Source organism: Medicago sativa, chromosome 7 (genome assembly GCF_051527215.1).
Source record: "Medicago sativa cultivar Bolivia chromosome 7, Bolivia_mono, whole genome shotgun sequence".
Taxonomy (NCBI): Eukaryota; Viridiplantae; Streptophyta; class Magnoliopsida; order Fabales; family Fabaceae; genus Medicago; species Medicago sativa.
In genome coordinates, this window is record NC_140755.1 from 73,063,042 (window position 1) to 73,080,219 (window position 17,178).

The 17,178-nt window shown below is 39.2% G+C and overlaps 3 protein-coding genes across 3 annotated transcripts; all 3 read left to right on the plus strand.

The window, feature by feature from the left end:
- The first annotated feature begins 738 nt into the window (after window positions 1-738).
- Window positions 739-1,447, plus strand: LOC146908276 (senescence associated gene 20-like). Its single transcript, XM_085726543.1, has one exon. It carries the CDS (start codon window positions 825-827, stop codon window positions 1,278-1,280), a length of 456 nt encoding a protein of 151 aa, XP_085582669.1. The 5' UTR covers window positions 739-824; the 3' UTR covers window positions 1,281-1,447.
- Window positions 1,448-4,108: 2,661 nt separating this feature from the next.
- Window positions 4,109-4,921, plus strand: LOC146908277 (uncharacterized). Its single transcript, XM_085729247.1, has 2 exons — window positions 4,109-4,336; window positions 4,553-4,921. The coding sequence occupies exons 1-2, from the start codon at window positions 4,109-4,111 to the stop codon at window positions 4,919-4,921; spliced, it is 597 nt and encodes a 198-aa protein (XP_085585373.1).
- Window positions 4,922-6,111: 1,190 nt separating this feature from the next.
- Window positions 6,112-11,124, plus strand: LOC146908278 (uncharacterized). The gene is made up of 2 exons (XM_085725003.1): window positions 6,112-6,512; window positions 9,544-11,124. The coding sequence occupies exon 2, from the start codon at window positions 9,546-9,548 to the stop codon at window positions 10,974-10,976; it is 1,431 nt and encodes a 476-aa protein (XP_085581129.1). The 5' UTR covers window positions 6,112-6,512; window positions 9,544-9,545; the 3' UTR covers window positions 10,977-11,124.
- Window positions 11,125-17,178: the final 6,054 nt, after the last annotated feature.

The window sequence follows — 17,178 nt, forward strand, 5'->3', positions numbered from 1 at the left end:
CTCGAAAATTTAGTCTCTCCAGTTGCACATATATGATATACAATTCTCACAGAATATTTACACATCTAGATGAAAAACAACACCATATTTCTCACGTCAAAATGGGTAAATTATACAAATATTATTTTTTTCTTCGCAAAGACAGGAGTGGTGTTTAAAAATCATGGGAGAGGGAGGAGTAGCTACTATTTTTTAAAGATTGAGTTAAGTCAATCTAAGATGTAAGATGGTATCAAAGTCAATTTTAGATTAACTGGATTGTACATTGTAAGACAACTCAAATCATACATAAAATATCTCTCCTCTCTGTAAAGATATGTGTGTTAAAAGTTTTATAATAATTGAAATATGAATTTAAAATATGTTTATAAATAGTGGATGATCCTTATTTTATAAACCGGTTTTATATGAGTTGAGTTAAACTTAACCAAAATTTTAACACCACCACTAGTCCACCATCCACCCACCTCCACCCCACAAAAAGAAGCCTTTTTTACCCTAAAAATGCACATACTAGTAAGTCTACAAGCTGTCATCGATTTCTCCTCATAAATGCATTCCCACTTAGTGTCATATGCTATGATTTAATATATGCATAATTGTGGTGTGACACATTTTGTCGTTTCAAACGTTACCATCCAATTCCTCACCTCATAAATCAATCAATCTCAACCGTCTATGCTAAATTTCTAGAACAAACTAATGACACCAAACTTTAGCATCCTTCTCCCATCCATCCCTATAAATTGCAACCTTCCATGCCATGCAAAAATCAGTGGTAACTCAACAAGTAGCATTTTCTTTACAAAAAGTTTCACCAAAAGATGGACTCTATGGTTGAAATGCAAAATAAGTCCATAGTTGAAATTCTCTACAAAGCACTTTTGGGTCAAGGAACAATGGAAATGGTAGCCAAATTGCTAGCAAGTGATCTTGAGTATTGGTTCCATGGTCCACCAAAATGTCAACACATGATGAAGGTGTTAACAGGAGAAACAAATCACAAAAAAGGGTTCAAATTTGAGCCAAGAAGTGTCACTTCAATTGGTGATTGTGTAATAACTGAGGGGTGGGAAGGACAAGCTTATTGGGTTCATGTTTGGACAATGAAAAATGGGTTAATTACACAATTTAGAGAGTATTTCAATACATGGCTTGTGGTGAGGGATTTGAGGCCATTAAAGTGGGAAGATCATAAGCAAGATAACATGACATTGTGGAGAAGTCAACCTCGTGATCTTTATCGTAGGTCACTTCCTGGACTTGTTTTGGCTATTTAGACACAGCACAATTTATTGTTGTTTTTAATTTGGTTGTTATGTAATGTAATCACTATTATGTACAATGTATCATGATGGTCCTATATCTTTGGCTTGTGGATATGATCAATTGTTGTATAAAATTGGAAGGGAAAAGAATGAATAAGAGTTTAAGGATTAAGTTTAAAGTAGATGAAAGCTTAAAGGTGCATATAAAATGAATATAAGAGAAATAATGGTAGTGTACTATATTGCTATTAGTCCTTGTTAGTTGTTTAGGTAGTAGTGATAGTTAAGAGTGTAGTTGGATAGTGAAGAAGGCTTTAGTTGATGATAGTTGAAATATAGTAGTAAGTAGTGTGAGGACTTGGAGCAAGAATATATTGTATTGCTCTCCAAATTAGATTGATTGGATTATTTGGATTAATTACAAATGAGTACATGCTTGCCTATTTATAGTGTGGATGTCATGTTCTAGATAGTTCTTTCTAGATTCTTCATGACATTTCATACTACATGTTTAGTATTAATTAATTCTAAAACATACTAAACTATTCTAGAGAAATCTAGGCATGTACATCATTCTATAGGTTACTAATGCATTCTAGAGAATTCTAGAAATATGCAGCACATTCTAACACTCCTCCTTGATGCATATTTCGGTAACTCCAAGCATAATTCGTAGTAGCTCAAATCTTGATCTAGCCAAATCCTCGATTGATAAAATGTTGGTCAATTTTCTCGTGTACCATGCTCGAGGATGTTTATTATGCTCATTCAAAGAATTTCTTAGTCTTAGATCTTTTCCTCCATTGCCTTTGGCACATAATTCTGGTTTTGACGCCACTTCATAGTTGTCAGGCTCATGTTTAGCCAAGTTGCAAGTTTCATATATATCCACCAGTGATCCCACTCTTGTTGGAGTAGATTTTAAAGAAGTTTCTTGTTGAGAATGTGAAGGTGGCGTACCTGGTTCCTCAGTTGCTTCTTCTATAGCTTCCCTGTTTGATTGTTTTATTGGAATGGTAATGCTGCTTCTCTCAACTTGTCCTGCATTCCTATTCCAGCTTGCATTTTCATCAACTTCAACTTTGAAGGCAGTGTTAGTAGTATATTTGAAGCTTATTGGAAAGCTTCTATTTCTTTTCTCCATTTTTATTTTGGCTATCTCTTGCCTTTTGTGATTGTTGTCAAATATTGAGCATGTGTCTCCTTCAAAGTGTATAATATATTCTTTCTCCATCATTTGACCAATACTCAAAAGATTCTCTTTAAGATTGGGGACTAGTAAGACATCATTGATGAACCTGGTACCTTTCTTGGTTTCCACCATCACAGTGCCTTTGCCTTTAGATTCCACGACTGAGTCATTTCCCAGTCGAACCTTTACTTTGACAGAGTAATCAATATCCTTGAAGATACTCTCATCTTTGGCCATGTGATTGCTGCAACCGCTATCCAAGTACCAATTACTTAATTCGTCATTGGAATCTTGGGTGGCATAAAAAAGATGTTGGTCATAGTCACGTTGGCCCTTCTCACACTCATGCTCTTCAATGAAGTTTGCTTGATGCTTATTTTTGTTGTAGCAGTCCTTCTCCACATGTCCAATATATGGAGGGTTTGGTTGATATTTAGGTGGATAAATTGTCTACGCCCAATATATGATCGAACGTAGCTCTGATGCCACTGTTAGTTGTTTAGGTAGTAGTGATAGTTAAGAGTGTAGTTGGATAGTGAAGAAGGCTTTAGTTGATGATAGTTGAAATATAGTAGTAAGTAGTGTGAGGACTTGGAGCAAGAATATATTGTATTGCTCTCCAAATTGGATTGATTGGATTAATTGCAAATGAGTACATGCTTGCCTATTTATAGTGTGGATGTCATGTTCTAGATAGTTCTTTCTAGATTCTTCATGACATTTCATACTACATGTTTAGTATTAATTAATTCTAAAACATACTAAACTATTCTAGAGAAATCTAGGCATGTACATCATTCTATAACATTCTATAGGTTACTAATGCATTCTAGAGAATTCTAGAAATATGCAGCACATTCTAACAGTCCTTTACTCCGCTCTTTCTTTGAAGTGTTTTTTTCCCCTTCTTAGTAGAATGAATTGAAAAATTGATACAACACGAGTGACTGATCAATTATCAATATCTCTTTTGGTTTAAAGCAAAGTGAAGGTATCTCTTTTCCTACTGACCGATGGCATATAAAGTTATTATTAAACTTAGAAGATAAAACAGAAACTACAAACAAAATAGTAGATAGTTTGCAGCCCAAGCAAGATACTAAGAGGACATTTTAGTCTTTGTACTTTCTTCTTCTTAGTTAGTTAAGTCAATTACATAGCTTATTGCAGAATTGTATAAATACAAGTGTAACACTTCATTCATCAATAAGATTTTTCCCTCCTTTTGTTCATTTGATAATATGGTATCAGTTTTACTCTCTCTCCTTGAGAGGAATTTCTTTACGATTCAATTAGCTTCCGCTATTGATGCGTGAACTTCAAGCTTTTTTAGCTTTCTCGTTTTTCTTCGATTTCATGAAGAATCACATTGATTCTTCTTCCTTTCTCATCGTTTCATTCTCAATTTCGTTTTGAGATTCTTTGATTCTCTTCTTTTTTGCCGTTTCACGTATCATCTTTTTTCATACTTTGTTCTTCATTTCTGGTAATTTTCTGCTTCTTCTTCATTATATCTCCTCGCCAAGCTCCTCAGGTTGTTCAACCGAACACTGATTCACCGTATTATGTTCATCCCAGTGAAAGTCCTAGCTCTGTGCTAGTTACACCTCTTCTTGATGGTTCTAACTACCTAGCATGACATCGTTCTATGAAGCGCGCTTTAGGAGCAAATAACAAACTCTTTTTTGTTGATGGATCTATTCCAATCCCTCCTACTGATGATCTGAACCGTAGTGCTTGGGAATGTTGTAACTACCTAATCCATTCTTGGATTTTGAACTCAGTTTCTCCTCAAATTGCTCAGACTATTGTATTCCATGAGTACGCCATTGATGTGTGGATTGAGCTTCAAGAACGCTTCTCTAAAGTTGATAGAGTTTGAATTGCTTCTTTACGCACTGCTATCAACAACTTGAAAAAAGGAACGAAATATGTGCTTCACTACTTTACTGAATTGAAGTCTCTTTGAGAAAAGCTTAATTCTCACCGTCCAATTCCTATGTGTACTTGTCCTCACCCTTGTCGTTGTGAATCTATGAGATCTGCTCGCAATTATCGTTTGAATGATAACTTTGGGGTTGTAAAAACTCAGGTTTTGCTTATGGATCCTCTTCCTTCTATCGACAAAGTCTATTCACTTGTGATTCAGGAAGAAAGTAACAATTCTGGTGTTACTGCTTCTCCTTCTATTGAAGATTCCAACATTTTGGTGAATGCTTCTGATGCAAGAAAGCCATTTGGGCGTGGAAAACCAAATTTTGGTTCATATCCACCTAAGAACAATTCAAAATATTGTACCTTTTGTCACAAAACTAATCACACTGTTGAATTTTGTTATCAAAAACATGGTTTCCCTAATGCTAACAAGGGAATTTCTTCCACTAATGCTGTGAATTCAGAGGTTATCCTGAAACTCAAGGTGTTGCAGCAGGTTCTTCAGCTATTTCTCAAACTGGTTTGACTCAAGATTAGTATGTTCATCTTGTTTCCTTGCTCCAACAATCATCTTTAATTCCTTCAGCACCACCTACTACCTCAACCAACACCAATCATGTCATCTCTGCACCAGCTTCATCTTTCATAAACGCTTTTGCAGGTATAAACACTATTTTCCCTTGCCCCCTTGCATGTTAAGTCACACTACTGGCTCATAGATTCAGGTGCTAATGAGCACATTTGTTCTTCTATATCCTTACTTCATTCTGTTATACCCTAATTTTGGACCTAAAAATACTTGTTCAATTCTTCTTTTCTTGCATTATAAGTCATTTGATATGTCTCTGATCAATTGCATCTTTCTCTGCATTTTATTTCAATGTTATTTGCAAAATTTACATGCAAGGGTATTTTAGTCATTTCCTGCATTCAATTCATTTTAATCCTTGAAAATTGTTTGAGTCTTTTAAATTGGTTTGTATAAGTCCTTGTTTCAATCTCATGTCAAAATTCATTTCAAAAAATATCAGTTGAGTCATTTTCTAGTCAGTTTAGCCCCTAGGGGCATTTTAGTCATTTCCTATGTCAAAATCTCTTTCAATCTTTGAAAATTTGTTTGAGTCCTTTCAAATAGTTTGAATAAGTCTTCATTTCAATTCTATGTCAAAATCCATTTTAAAATTGCATTTGAAGTCATTTTTGAGTCAGTTTTGCCCCTAGGGGCATTTTGGTCTTTTCATGTGTCAAAACCCTGTTTAAATTCTAAAATTTGTCTCTGAGTCTTTTAATTTGTTTGAATAAGCTCTTGCTTTAATCCCTTGTTAAAAAATCATTTTTAAATTGCATTTGAGTCGTTTCGAGTCGTTTTAGTCCCTAGGGGCGTTTTGGTCATTTCACATAATATTGCTGATTCATTTTAATCTGCTTTGTTGTTTTTAATCGTCTCGCTTTACGTTAATTTTCATTTTTTACTTTTTCAATTCAATTTTAGTTTTAATTTTCATTTTAGTCCTCGCACTTTTGTTATTTACATTCTAAATCCCTTTTAAGTTTGTTAGAGTCCAAGTGCCATGTGTCCAAATGCTATTGGTCCTTAAGAGTTTGTTACAAATCCAAGTACACATGGCATTGTCTCATTGGTCCAAGCTTACCATGTCACCTATATAAGTCAAACTTGTGGTCAATTTTCATAACCAATCATTATCACACTTTTCACAAAAAATTCACCAAAAAGTCACAAAAAATTTTCTTTCTTCCCTCTTTCTTCTTTTCTCTCACGTGACAAAAAAAACACCACCACAACTAACTCTTTTCCTCATCTTCACCACCATAACAACCTTCCCTCCACCACTTCACCACCCTAACAAACTCCATAACTAATTTCCACCACCACAAACCACCACCATCTTCATCAATCTTCACCTTCAACTAACAACAATCATCATCATCATAATCCATCACCAACACATCCATTTTCGTTTTCCTTTACCACACAAACATTCAAACACAAAGCAAAAGCCAGAATTGAATTTGAATCAAGGAAAGAAGAAGGAAGAACGAAATCAAGAACAAAGGAAAACGATTCGCGAAGAACTTCGAATTGGAAGCTCCAAGAGGTATCGCTGCTCCTCTTCATTTCTTTTGATTTGATCGCAAATCTGTTCGTGTTAGATTTAGGTTGTTCTTGATTTAATTTTGAAAAGCCTGCTCGAATTCGAATAGAGAAATAAAAACCGGTTCCGAAATTGCAAGATTCGTTTAGATCGGAGCGTTTTGGGACTCGCCGGAAGCTGCACTTCTCGCCGGAGAAGATGAAGTTTCCGGCGAGTTGATGAATTTTCCGGCGATGTTCATATATTTTCCGGTGAGGTAGGTGAGGGAGATGAAGATTATGATGTGTTCTTGATATTGTTTTCAAAAAATTTGAGAGAGAAGAGAGGGAGTTCACGTGTGTTGTGGTTTAAGAGAGAAGAAGAATTCACGTACTGCATATAATGAAAGCCACTTTTACTACTTCTCCATTTTCAAACCGGTTCAAGTAACCCGATCCATGCTCCAACCGACCCATTCCCTGCATCTTTAGGCCCAATAATTGCATTCTGCCATGCCTGCATGCGTTTTGCTGTACGCACCCCCCTTTTCCTGCATGTTTTACTAATTTCTTGCTAATTGCACCCCTGCATGTTCAAAAATCCTTTAAAAAATTCCCAAAAAATTCCTATGTGTTCTTGATCATTTTGTTGATATTTTTGTGATGTTGTCATGTGTCAAATCTTGATTAAAAATATGTAGTATTTTCTTGTTAAAAGTTTACCATTTTTTTTGTTGAAAATTGTGAAATTTTATATGATTTTGTGTCTAAAAATGCCTTAAAAATTCTAAAAATTCTCATACACATTCCTTGATAGTTTTGTGGTATTTTTGTGATAATTGTTGCATGATAAAATTGATAAAAATATATGTGGAGTTTTCTTGTGATTTTATGTTACTTTTTGTTAATTTCTTGTGAAATTCTTGCATGTTCTTGATCCCAAAATCTTGATATGGTATATTGACCCTTGATATGAGAATTTACAATGTGTATGCCTCTGATTTGGTGCTATTCTTTACTGTTTTGGAGTTTGATTTGTTAATTTCTTGTTTTACAAGTCATGTAAATAATTGTTTGTGGGATTAAAGTGTGAAACATGCTTAAAAGATGTCATAATTCTTGGTTTAATATTGTCTTATAAATTTTCATGTCATAGCTGAAATAAAATTCTTTGAAGATTATCATGGCATGAAAATTATAGGCCTTATATTTGTGGGAATTTTATGACAAAGTTTAGGCATATTTTACCACTTTTGTGTGCTAAGATTTTGTTACTTTTTTGTCAAGTTTCATTACTTTCCTATGCTATTTGCATCTATTTCAATCCTTATTATTCCTTATGCCACTAACCATTTTGTTTCATGTTTCATGCATCACCACAAGCATACTTCATTCTTCCATTATAGTTTCATTTCTTGCACTTTAATTCCCATATTAATGCTTAGAATGTAAAGGTTTAGGAATTCTTGTAATATTTTACTTTCATGCTTTTAATTTCTTGGCAAAGAGGCCATAGAATGTATCTAGACCAATGATGTAATAAGGACAATGGACTCTAATAATGTACACCGACACAAGCACCGACACATACACACACACCACTTTAGGTATATAGCTAGAATATGCATGTTTAGATGTATGTTTAGGATTGTATGTTTAGATGAATGTTTAGGCTCTATACTTAGAAAACCCAATTTTCCAAAAAAATATAAACAATATCACTCAAGCTTTTTTCTTAATAAACCTTGGGATCAAAATCCCATTGATTTTCCTTTTTATTTTCTTAATCAAATTTCAACAAATTTTAATCATACTTTGACTTGTTTTTGCAAATAACTAATCAAACCTCACCTTTTCTAAATCTCATGCCCTTGAGGCCTCTTTCTATTCTTCAAACTCCATTTTCAAACTTAAAATCAACCAACAAAAACAAAAACATTTTTTGGAAGAGAACTACGGTGGATTTGATCCCTTAAACGGGTACGTAGGCAAGGAACAAAATTCCTTCAATTCAACTAAAATAAAAATCCAAAAAACATTCTTCTCCCTCCAATTCTTCCTCTAGCAAACTTTAGGTTTTAATAACATTTTTCAAAATAGCATTTAAAAATAAAGCGCGCGCGTAGAAATTAAAGACGGTTCCTATAGGATACTATAGTCGTTATGGGTGCCTAACACCTTCCCGTAGCGAAAACAACTCCCGGACCTCGATTCTCAAGGGTTTTGCTTACTTTTTCCCTTCCCAAGAAAAAAATAAGATATCACCGGTTTAAAAGGTTCAAACGTAATCAATGTTTGACACCCGAAAACCAAGATAAAACAGCTGGCGACTCCGCTGGGGGGATTCGAGAGTTACGCCTAGTATTTATTTCCACGCTTGCGCTTGTATTTTTACTTGCTTCTTTTACTTGCTTTCCTATGTGAATAAATGTTTAATTTCTTGCAAACGTGTGGGGTGAGAATATCAAAAGTCCTGCACCCGGGCTGAGTGAACTTAGGATTTTAGGAGGGATATAATCGACAATTCATTCCGGGGGTTGCCTCGTGTTTTGGATTATGCGATCAATCCCACATAGCTGAGGCATTTTGGGGGTGATGTTGTCGGCGCGTGTTGTCGCGTTTAGGCACTTTACTTCTGATTGTTCTATGACGCTATGAACCGTAGATAACCAAACCCATCCATGGCCATTTTCTAGGACGTAGTGCGGAGGCTAAACCGAGTGTTGTCTCGAGTTTTAGTCGTCACGCGATACTACACTCAAGTTAGACCTTCCACGGATAATCATGGAGCGAGTGTTGTCTCGTGGCACCATGATATACGTCGGAGAGGTTGCAACTTGGGAACCTTTTTAGAACCCGGTTACTATTATCCTAAAGCCCTAGTTTCACCGGACGCCGTGTCCACCCATGACTCCTCAACTTTGAACTTCAACCCACCATGTTTTCTTCGAACTTGAACATAATCATGCATTCATGCATACATGCATACATGCATAAACTTTTTCCATGCATTGTTATCGAAGGGATTAGACAAGTTGAATTTGTAAACATTGTAGGGATGAAGATGACTAAGTCCTACAAGTTCAAGGAAGTGGATTTGGCTAGTTTGAGAGATTTGGCACTCAAGATTGAGGATCCGACTGGTTTCCGACGTCGTTACGGGGCTTTACTTCCTATTCTTCATACTAATGTGGATGAGAAGCTTGTGCACACTCTAGTGCAATTCTATGGCCCGAAGTATCGGTGCTTTACTTTTCCAGACTTTCAGTTGGTGCCTACCCTAGAGGCTTATTCTTCCTTGATGGGTCTGTCTATTGCTAAGGGGGTACCTTTCTCAGGACTTGAGCCTCCTCTTACTCCACTGATTATTGCTAAGGATCTCTATCTCAAGACCACCGATGTCACCAAGAATCTCGTCACTAAGGCTCGTATCCGAGGGTTCACGTCAGAGTATCTTCTTGGGAAAGCTCACCTCAATACCACTTGTCAGGACACTCTTGAGGCTATTCTTGCACTTCTTATCTATGGGCTTATTCTCTTTCCGAATCTTGATGGCTTCGTGGACATGAATGCTATTATGATCTTCCACTCCAAGAATCCGGTTCCTACTCTGCTAGCTGACACATACCATGCTATTCATGATCGTACTGGCAAGGGTCGTGGATATATTCTTTGTTGTGTGCCTCTCCTCTATAGGTGGTTTATTTCGCACCTTCCGAAGTCTTTCCATGACAATCCGGAGAATTGGTCTATTTCACAGAGGATTATGGCTCTCACTCCTAATGAAGTGGTTTGGCTCACTCCCGCTTCTAGGGTTAAGGAAATTATCTTTGGTGGTGGAAAGTTTCTTAATGTACCTCTTCTTGGTACCCGGGGTGGAATCAACTATAACCCGGAGCTTGCTTTGCGACAATTTGGTTTTCCGATGAAAGATAAGCCCATCAATCTTGCTACAGCTCCTTACTTCTTTCACTACTCCAATGCTCCCACCGGAATTAGAGAAGATTTCATCCAAGCTTGGACTAAGCTTCGGAAGAAAGAGGTGAAGCATATGGGTGTAAGGTCCGGAATTGCTCATGAAGCCTATACACAGTGGGTGATAAACCAAGCTGTGGAGATTGGTATGCCTTACCCCCCTATGAGATATGTGTCTGCATCTGTTCCTACCATGCCTTTGCCTCTACTCCCACCTACCCAGGAGATGTATCAGGAGCATCTAGCTATGGAGAGTCGGGAGAAGCATCAGTGGAGGGCTAGATACTATGAGGCTGAGAACTTGATCATGACTTTGGATGGAAAGGATGAGCAGAAGACTCATGAGGTCTTGACACTGAAGAAAGAGCTAGCTAAGGCTAAGAGAGAGATTGAAGAGAAAGATAGGATGCTTATGAGAGACTCCAAGAGGGCTAGGGGTGCCCGTGACTTCTATGCACGATACTGCAGCTATGAGTCTGAGTCTGAGGATGATGCTTCCACTTCCTATGCTTGAGGATCTCCATTTCCTGTTGTTATTTCCATTTTGTGTTGATTTACATTTTAAAGTCTACCCCTTGGCTTAGCATTTCAAAGGGAATCGTCTTGTAAAAACTATATGTTGGTTATTTGTTTCCCGTTCATGTTAATCGTTGTTTAGTAATGTTTACAAGTTTCTAATTTGTCTAAAAACCCTTCGATAACACGTAAAAAGAATCTTTTTGCATATGCATTTACACATTTCATGCATCATATGCATTCATTGGTCACAAAAAGCTTCTCTCGTGCTTACTGCCTCCTGGTTTTGTCCGCCGCAGTCTGAAAAGTGGCTCGTGCTCGCAAAGTGTATCGACCAGATAGAATTCACCAAACAAGATTTCACAAGAGAAGGATCATGGCTAACTTTGAAGAAGAAAATGCTCGGCTCCGTGCCGAATTGGCTGCTATGAAAGAAGACTTGGTTAAGGCTCATGACACTATGTCTGCTTTGCTGGCTGCACAAGAACAACCGGCCACATCTGTCCCAGTTTCTACTGAAGCAATTCCGTTTATCCCACTATCTACTGTGGCTACTGATGCTCGTTTTGTTATGCCCAATGGGCGTCCTTATGGTCTCTCAGCTTACTATTCTCCTAATACTGCTGCTGGTGTCTCTGGTTTTGCTGGTCAAAGACAGATTCCTGTATCTACTGCTATGCCTCAGGTGACTACCGTTGTTACCGATCCTATTGTACACACTGTGCAACAGGTAATTGATGTCGATACTCCGCGTGGACAAGATCCCACAGTGGAAGCTATGAGAAGACAGTTGATGGAGTTGGCTGGAGAACTCCGTGAGGTCAAGGCTAGCCGAGGAAACAATGGTGCTCCTGCTAAGGCTCGTGATCTATGCTTGGTGTCCCGGTTTGAGGTTCCTAAGAAATTCAAAGAGCCAGAATTTGACAAATACAATGGGACTTCTTGTCCACACAACCATGTTATCCGGTATGTCCGAAAGATGGCTAACTACGCCGACAATGATGCACTAATGATCCATTGCTTCCAGAGTAGCTTGACAGATGATGCAGCAGAATGGTACACTAGTTTGAGCAAAGACAACATTCATACTTTTGAGGATCTGGCTGCTGCTTTTGAGAGTCAATATGAATTCAATACCCGTCTGAGGCCAAATAGAGACTCTCTTAAAGCCTTGTCTCAGAAATCAGATGAAACCTTCCGAGAATATGCTCAGAGGTGGAGAGGGGCAGCTGCCCGTGTTTCTCCTCGACTTGATGAGGAAGAGTTAACACAGACATTCCTGAAGACTCTGAAGAAGGAATATAAGGAGAGAATGATAGTCTCTGCCCCAAACAACTTCTCTGATATGGTTACAATGGGAACGCGTCTAGAGGAGGCCGTCCGAGATGGTATTATTGTCCTAGAGAAAGGTGAATCTTCAAACAGTGCATCAAAGAAGTATGGTAATGGTCATCATAAGAAGAAAGAATCTGATGTGGGGATGGTGTCTGGTAACCCATCCGCAGCTGCCACACAATTACCTCTGCCTTATCATTACATGCAGTACTCTCAGCATCCTTTCTTCCTGCCATTCTACCAGCAATATCCTCTGCCACCGGGCCAACCACCAGTGCCTGTCAATGCCATCGCTCAGCAAGTGCAACAACAGCCTCCTGCTCAACAACAACAGCAGCAGCAACAGGGTCCCCGACCCAAACCCTCCTTTCCACCAATACCAATGCGGTATGGTGAGTTGCTCCCAACTCTACTGGCCAAGGGACACTGTGTCACTAGACCAGGCAGGCCTCCGCCTAATCCATTGCCTCTCAGGTTCCGACAGGATCTAACATGTGAATTTCATCAGGGTGCTCAAGGCCATGACGTTGAGGGTTGCCTTGCTCTGAAGTATATTGTGAAAGACCTAATAGAAAAGGGACGGTTGACTTTTGAGAATAATGCTCCTCATGTCCTCGGCAATCCACTTCCAGACCATGCTGTTGTCAATATGATTGAGGCTTTTGAAAGGATTCCCGCTCCTCAAGAGGATCCCATGTTGGATGTCCGCAATGTCGTTACTCCCTTGGTGCCATTACATGTCAAGCTCTGCCAGGCCTCTTTGTTCAAACATGATCATGATTCTTGTTCAGAATGTCTGCAAAATCCCATGGGCTGTTGTGTTGTGCAAGGTGATATCCAGAGCCTGATGGATGACAAGCACTTGATTGCCAGTGATGTATGTGTGATTGTGCAAGTGTTCCATGACTCCCCTGTTGAAAATGTACCTCAGATAAGAAATGTTGAGCCTTTGGTGATCAGGTTACCTGGTCCGGTATCTTATACCTCTACCAAAGCAATTCCTTACAAGTACAGTGCAACCATGATTGAGAATGGAGCAGAAGTGCCTCTGGTATCCCCAGCTACAGTTGACAATGTTGCCAGTGAAGTTACAACTCTGAGAAGCGGAAAGGTCCGTCCACCCTTATTTCAAAAGAAGGTAGTTACACCCATTGCCACGGTAACTCCACCAGCTGTTCCTCCTGTTGACAAAAACACTGGCCCAGCAGGCCAATCTATTGAAGAGTCCAATCTGGACGAAATCCTGAGGCTTATCAAGAAAAGTGACTATAAGATTGTTGACCAACTGCTACAAACCCCATCAAAGATATCCATCCTGTCTCTGCTCATGAGCTCAGAGGCTCATAGGAAAGTGTTAATGAAGATACTTGAGCAAGCTTACGTTGATCACGAAGTCTCTGTGGAGCAATTCAATGGAATAGTGTGTAATATCACTGCTTGCAACAGTTTGGGATTCGGTGATGATGAACTCCCCGCAGCAGGGAAACATCACAACTTGGCTCTACATATCTCGATACACTGTGGATCTGATATGATATCCAACGTGTTGGTGGACACTGGATCATCGTTGAATGTAATGCCTGAGTCCACACTAAGGCAATTATGTCATCACGGAATTTCCCTGAGGGGTAGCAGCTATCTGGTTAAAGCTTTTGATGGATCCCGCAAGGACGTTCTCGGAGAGGTAGACTTGCCAATTACCATTGGTCCAGAGACGTTCCAAATCACTTTCCAAGTCATGGACATCAACGCTTCTTACAGTTGTCTCCTCGGAAGACCATGGATCCATGACGCTGGAGCAGTAACTTCCACTTTGCATCAGAAGCTCAAGTTCATGAGGAATGGTAAGATTGTCACTGTGCATGGTGAAGAGGCATTTCTAGTTAGCCAAGTATCATCCTTCTCTTGTGTTGAAGCAGGGTCCGCTGAAGGGACATCGTTTCAAGGCTTGACTGTCGAGGGCGCAGAGCCCCGGAGGGCTGGTACTAGCATGGCTTCACTGAAAGATGCCCAGAGGGCTATTCAACAAGGGCAAGCTGCTGGCTGGGGCAAAGTGATTCAGATTCTGGAAAACAAACGTAAAGAGGGCCTTGGATTCTCCCCAACCTCGGGTGTTTCAACAGGAACTTTCTACAGTGCTGGGTTCATCAATGCTATTACTGAAGATGCGGCTGAAAGAAGCCACGTGCCTACATTTGTTATACCAGGAGGCACTGTGAGAAATTGGGAAGCCATTGATGTTCCTTTAGTCATGCATGCTTCCATGTAATGTGTCTTGTTGCTCATGTTTTTTTGTTTTCAAAATAACAATCCTTTCGCTCTGCCCAAGGCGAAAGTGATATCATTGTAAGGGCATGTTTGTTTCGGCATTGCCGTTATCAATAAAAGTTGTCGTCTTTCTCACGACTCTTTGTTTTTTACTTTTTAGTGCCTTTTTCTTGGAAATAATGGTAATGCCATAAAAAACCAAAACATCTGAATTTTTCTTATTAATTTCAAAAATCTGCATAGAAAAACTTTTTCTAAAATCATCCCAATCATATTATGCAGATTGAACCATAATAAACCCGTTGAACACAGTGACCCTATGGTTCCTCCAAATTTTGAATTCCCTGTATATGAAGCTGAAGATGAGGAGGATGATGAAGAGATACCGTATGAGATCACTCGACTGCTTGAGCAAGAAAGAAGAGCCATTCAGCCTCACCAGGAAGAGATTGAGCTTATCAACCTGGGTACTGAAGAAAACAAGCGAGAGATCAAGATTGGTGCTGCACTTGAGCCAGAAGTGAAAAGGAAGATTACTCAGCTTCTCCACGATTATCCAGATGTCTTTGCATGGTCCTATGAAGATATGCCGGGTCTAGATCCCCAGATTGTGGAACATCGGATACCGACAAGACCTGAATGCCCTCCTGTCAAACAGAAATTGAGAAGGTCTCGTCCAGACATGGCTCTTAAGATCAAGGCTGAAGTACAGAAGCAAATTGATGCGGGTTTCCTCATGACAGCTGAATATCCTGAGTGGATTGCCAATATCGTACCAGTACCAAAGAAAGATGGGAAAGTTCGAATGTGTGTTGATTACAGAGACCTGAACAAAGCCAGTCCAAAAGATAACCTCCCATTGCCTCATATTGATGTTCTTGTTGACAGTACTGCTCAATCCAAAGTGTTCTCTTTCATGGATGGTTTCTCTGGCTATAACCAGATACGAATGTCACCTGAAGATAGAGAAAAGACGTCCTTCATTACTCCGTGGGGAACGTTCTGTTATAAAGTGATGCCGTTTGGCTTGATAAATGCTGGTGCTACCTATCAAAGAGGTATGACAACTCTGTTTCATGATATGATTCACAAAGAGATTGAAGTATATGTTGATGATATGATTGTGAAATCAAGTGATGAAGAGCAGCATGTTGTGTATTTGAAAAAGATGTTTGAAAGATTAAGAAAGTACAAGCTGCGGTTGAATCCTAACAAATGCACATTCGGTGTACGATCTGGAAAGTTGCTAGGCTTCATTGTCAGCCAGAGAGGCATTGAAGTTGATCCTGATAAAGTCCGAGCCATCAGAGAGATGTCGGCCCCTCAAACTGAAAAGCAAGTCAGAGGTTTCCTCGGACGTCTAAATTATATTTCAAGATTCATATCTCACATGACTACTACTTGTGGTCCAATTTTCAAATTACTCAGAAAGAATCAGCCTGTTGTATGGAATGATGAATGTCAGAAAGCTTTTGATAGCATTAAAGAATACCTGTTGGAACCACCTATCCTTGTCCCGCCAGTGGAAGGAAGGCCTTTGATCATGTATCTGTCAGTGTTAGATGATTCAGTGGGCTGTGTTCTCGGTCAGCAAGACGAGACTGGTAAGAAAGAGCATGCTATCTACTATCTGAGCAAGAAGTTCACCGACTGTGAGACTCGGTATACAATGCTTGAAAAGACTTGTTGTGCTTTAGCTTGGGCTGCCAAACGCCTGCGTCATTATATGGTGAATCATACAACTTGGTTGATATCCCGAATGGATCCAATCAAGTACATCTTTGAAAAGCCTGCTGTTACTGGAAAGATTGCACGTTGGCAAATGTTGTTGTCTGAATATGATATTGTGTACAAAGCTCAGAAAGCAATCAAAGGAAGCGTCCTTGCTGAGCATCTTGCTTGTCAACCTCTTGATGATTACCAGCCGATTAAGTTTGATTTCCCTGACGAAGAGATCATGTATCTGAAAGCAAAAGACTGTGAAGAACCACTGATCAATGAAGGGTCGGATCCCAATAGCAAATGGGGATTGGTGTTTGATGGTGCTGTTAATGTTTATGGTAAAGGAATTGGGGCCATCATTGTAACTCCGCAGGGGCACCACATTCCTTTCACCGCTCGAATAACCTTTGACTGCACAAACAACATAGCTGAATATGAAGCATGCATCTTGGGCGTTGAAGAAGCCCTCGATCTGAGAATTAAGCACCTTGACATCTATGGAGATTCTGCACTTGTTATTAATCAGATAAAGGGTGAATGGGAGACTCATCATGAGAAGCTGATCCCTTACCGTGACTATGCAAGACGCCTGTTGACATACTTTACAAAGGTTGAACTGCACCACATCCCTCGGGATGAAAACCAGATGGCTGATGCTCTCGCTACTTTGTCTTCCATGTTTCGTGTGAATCACTGGAATGATGTGCCTGTAATCAAAGTACAGCGTCTTGATAGACCCGCTCATGTGTTCACTATTGAAAATATGCCAGATCAAGCTGATAGAGATGTGAATGATAAAAAGCCTTGGTATTATAACATCAAACAATTCTTGCAGAATCGTGAATATCCACCTGGTGCTTCCAACAGGGATAAAA

Bases quoted from the DNA above. Each gene is read 5' to 3' on its own strand.
- LOC146908276 (XM_085726543.1), top strand. From the start codon at position 825: ATGGACTCTATGGTTGAAATGCAAAATAAGTCCATAGTTGAAATTCTC.
- LOC146908277 (XM_085729247.1), top strand. From the start codon at position 4,109: ATGAAGCGCGCTTTAGGAGCAAATAACAAACTCTTTTTTGTTGATGGA. The intron at 4,337-4,552 runs GTTTGAATTGCT...GTAAAAACTCAG, and splicing joins GCTTCTCTAAAGTTGATAGA to GTTTTGCTTATGGATCCTCT.
- LOC146908278 (XM_085725003.1), top strand. From the start codon at position 9,546: ATGAAGATGACTAAGTCCTACAAGTTCAAGGAAGTGGATTTGGCTAGT.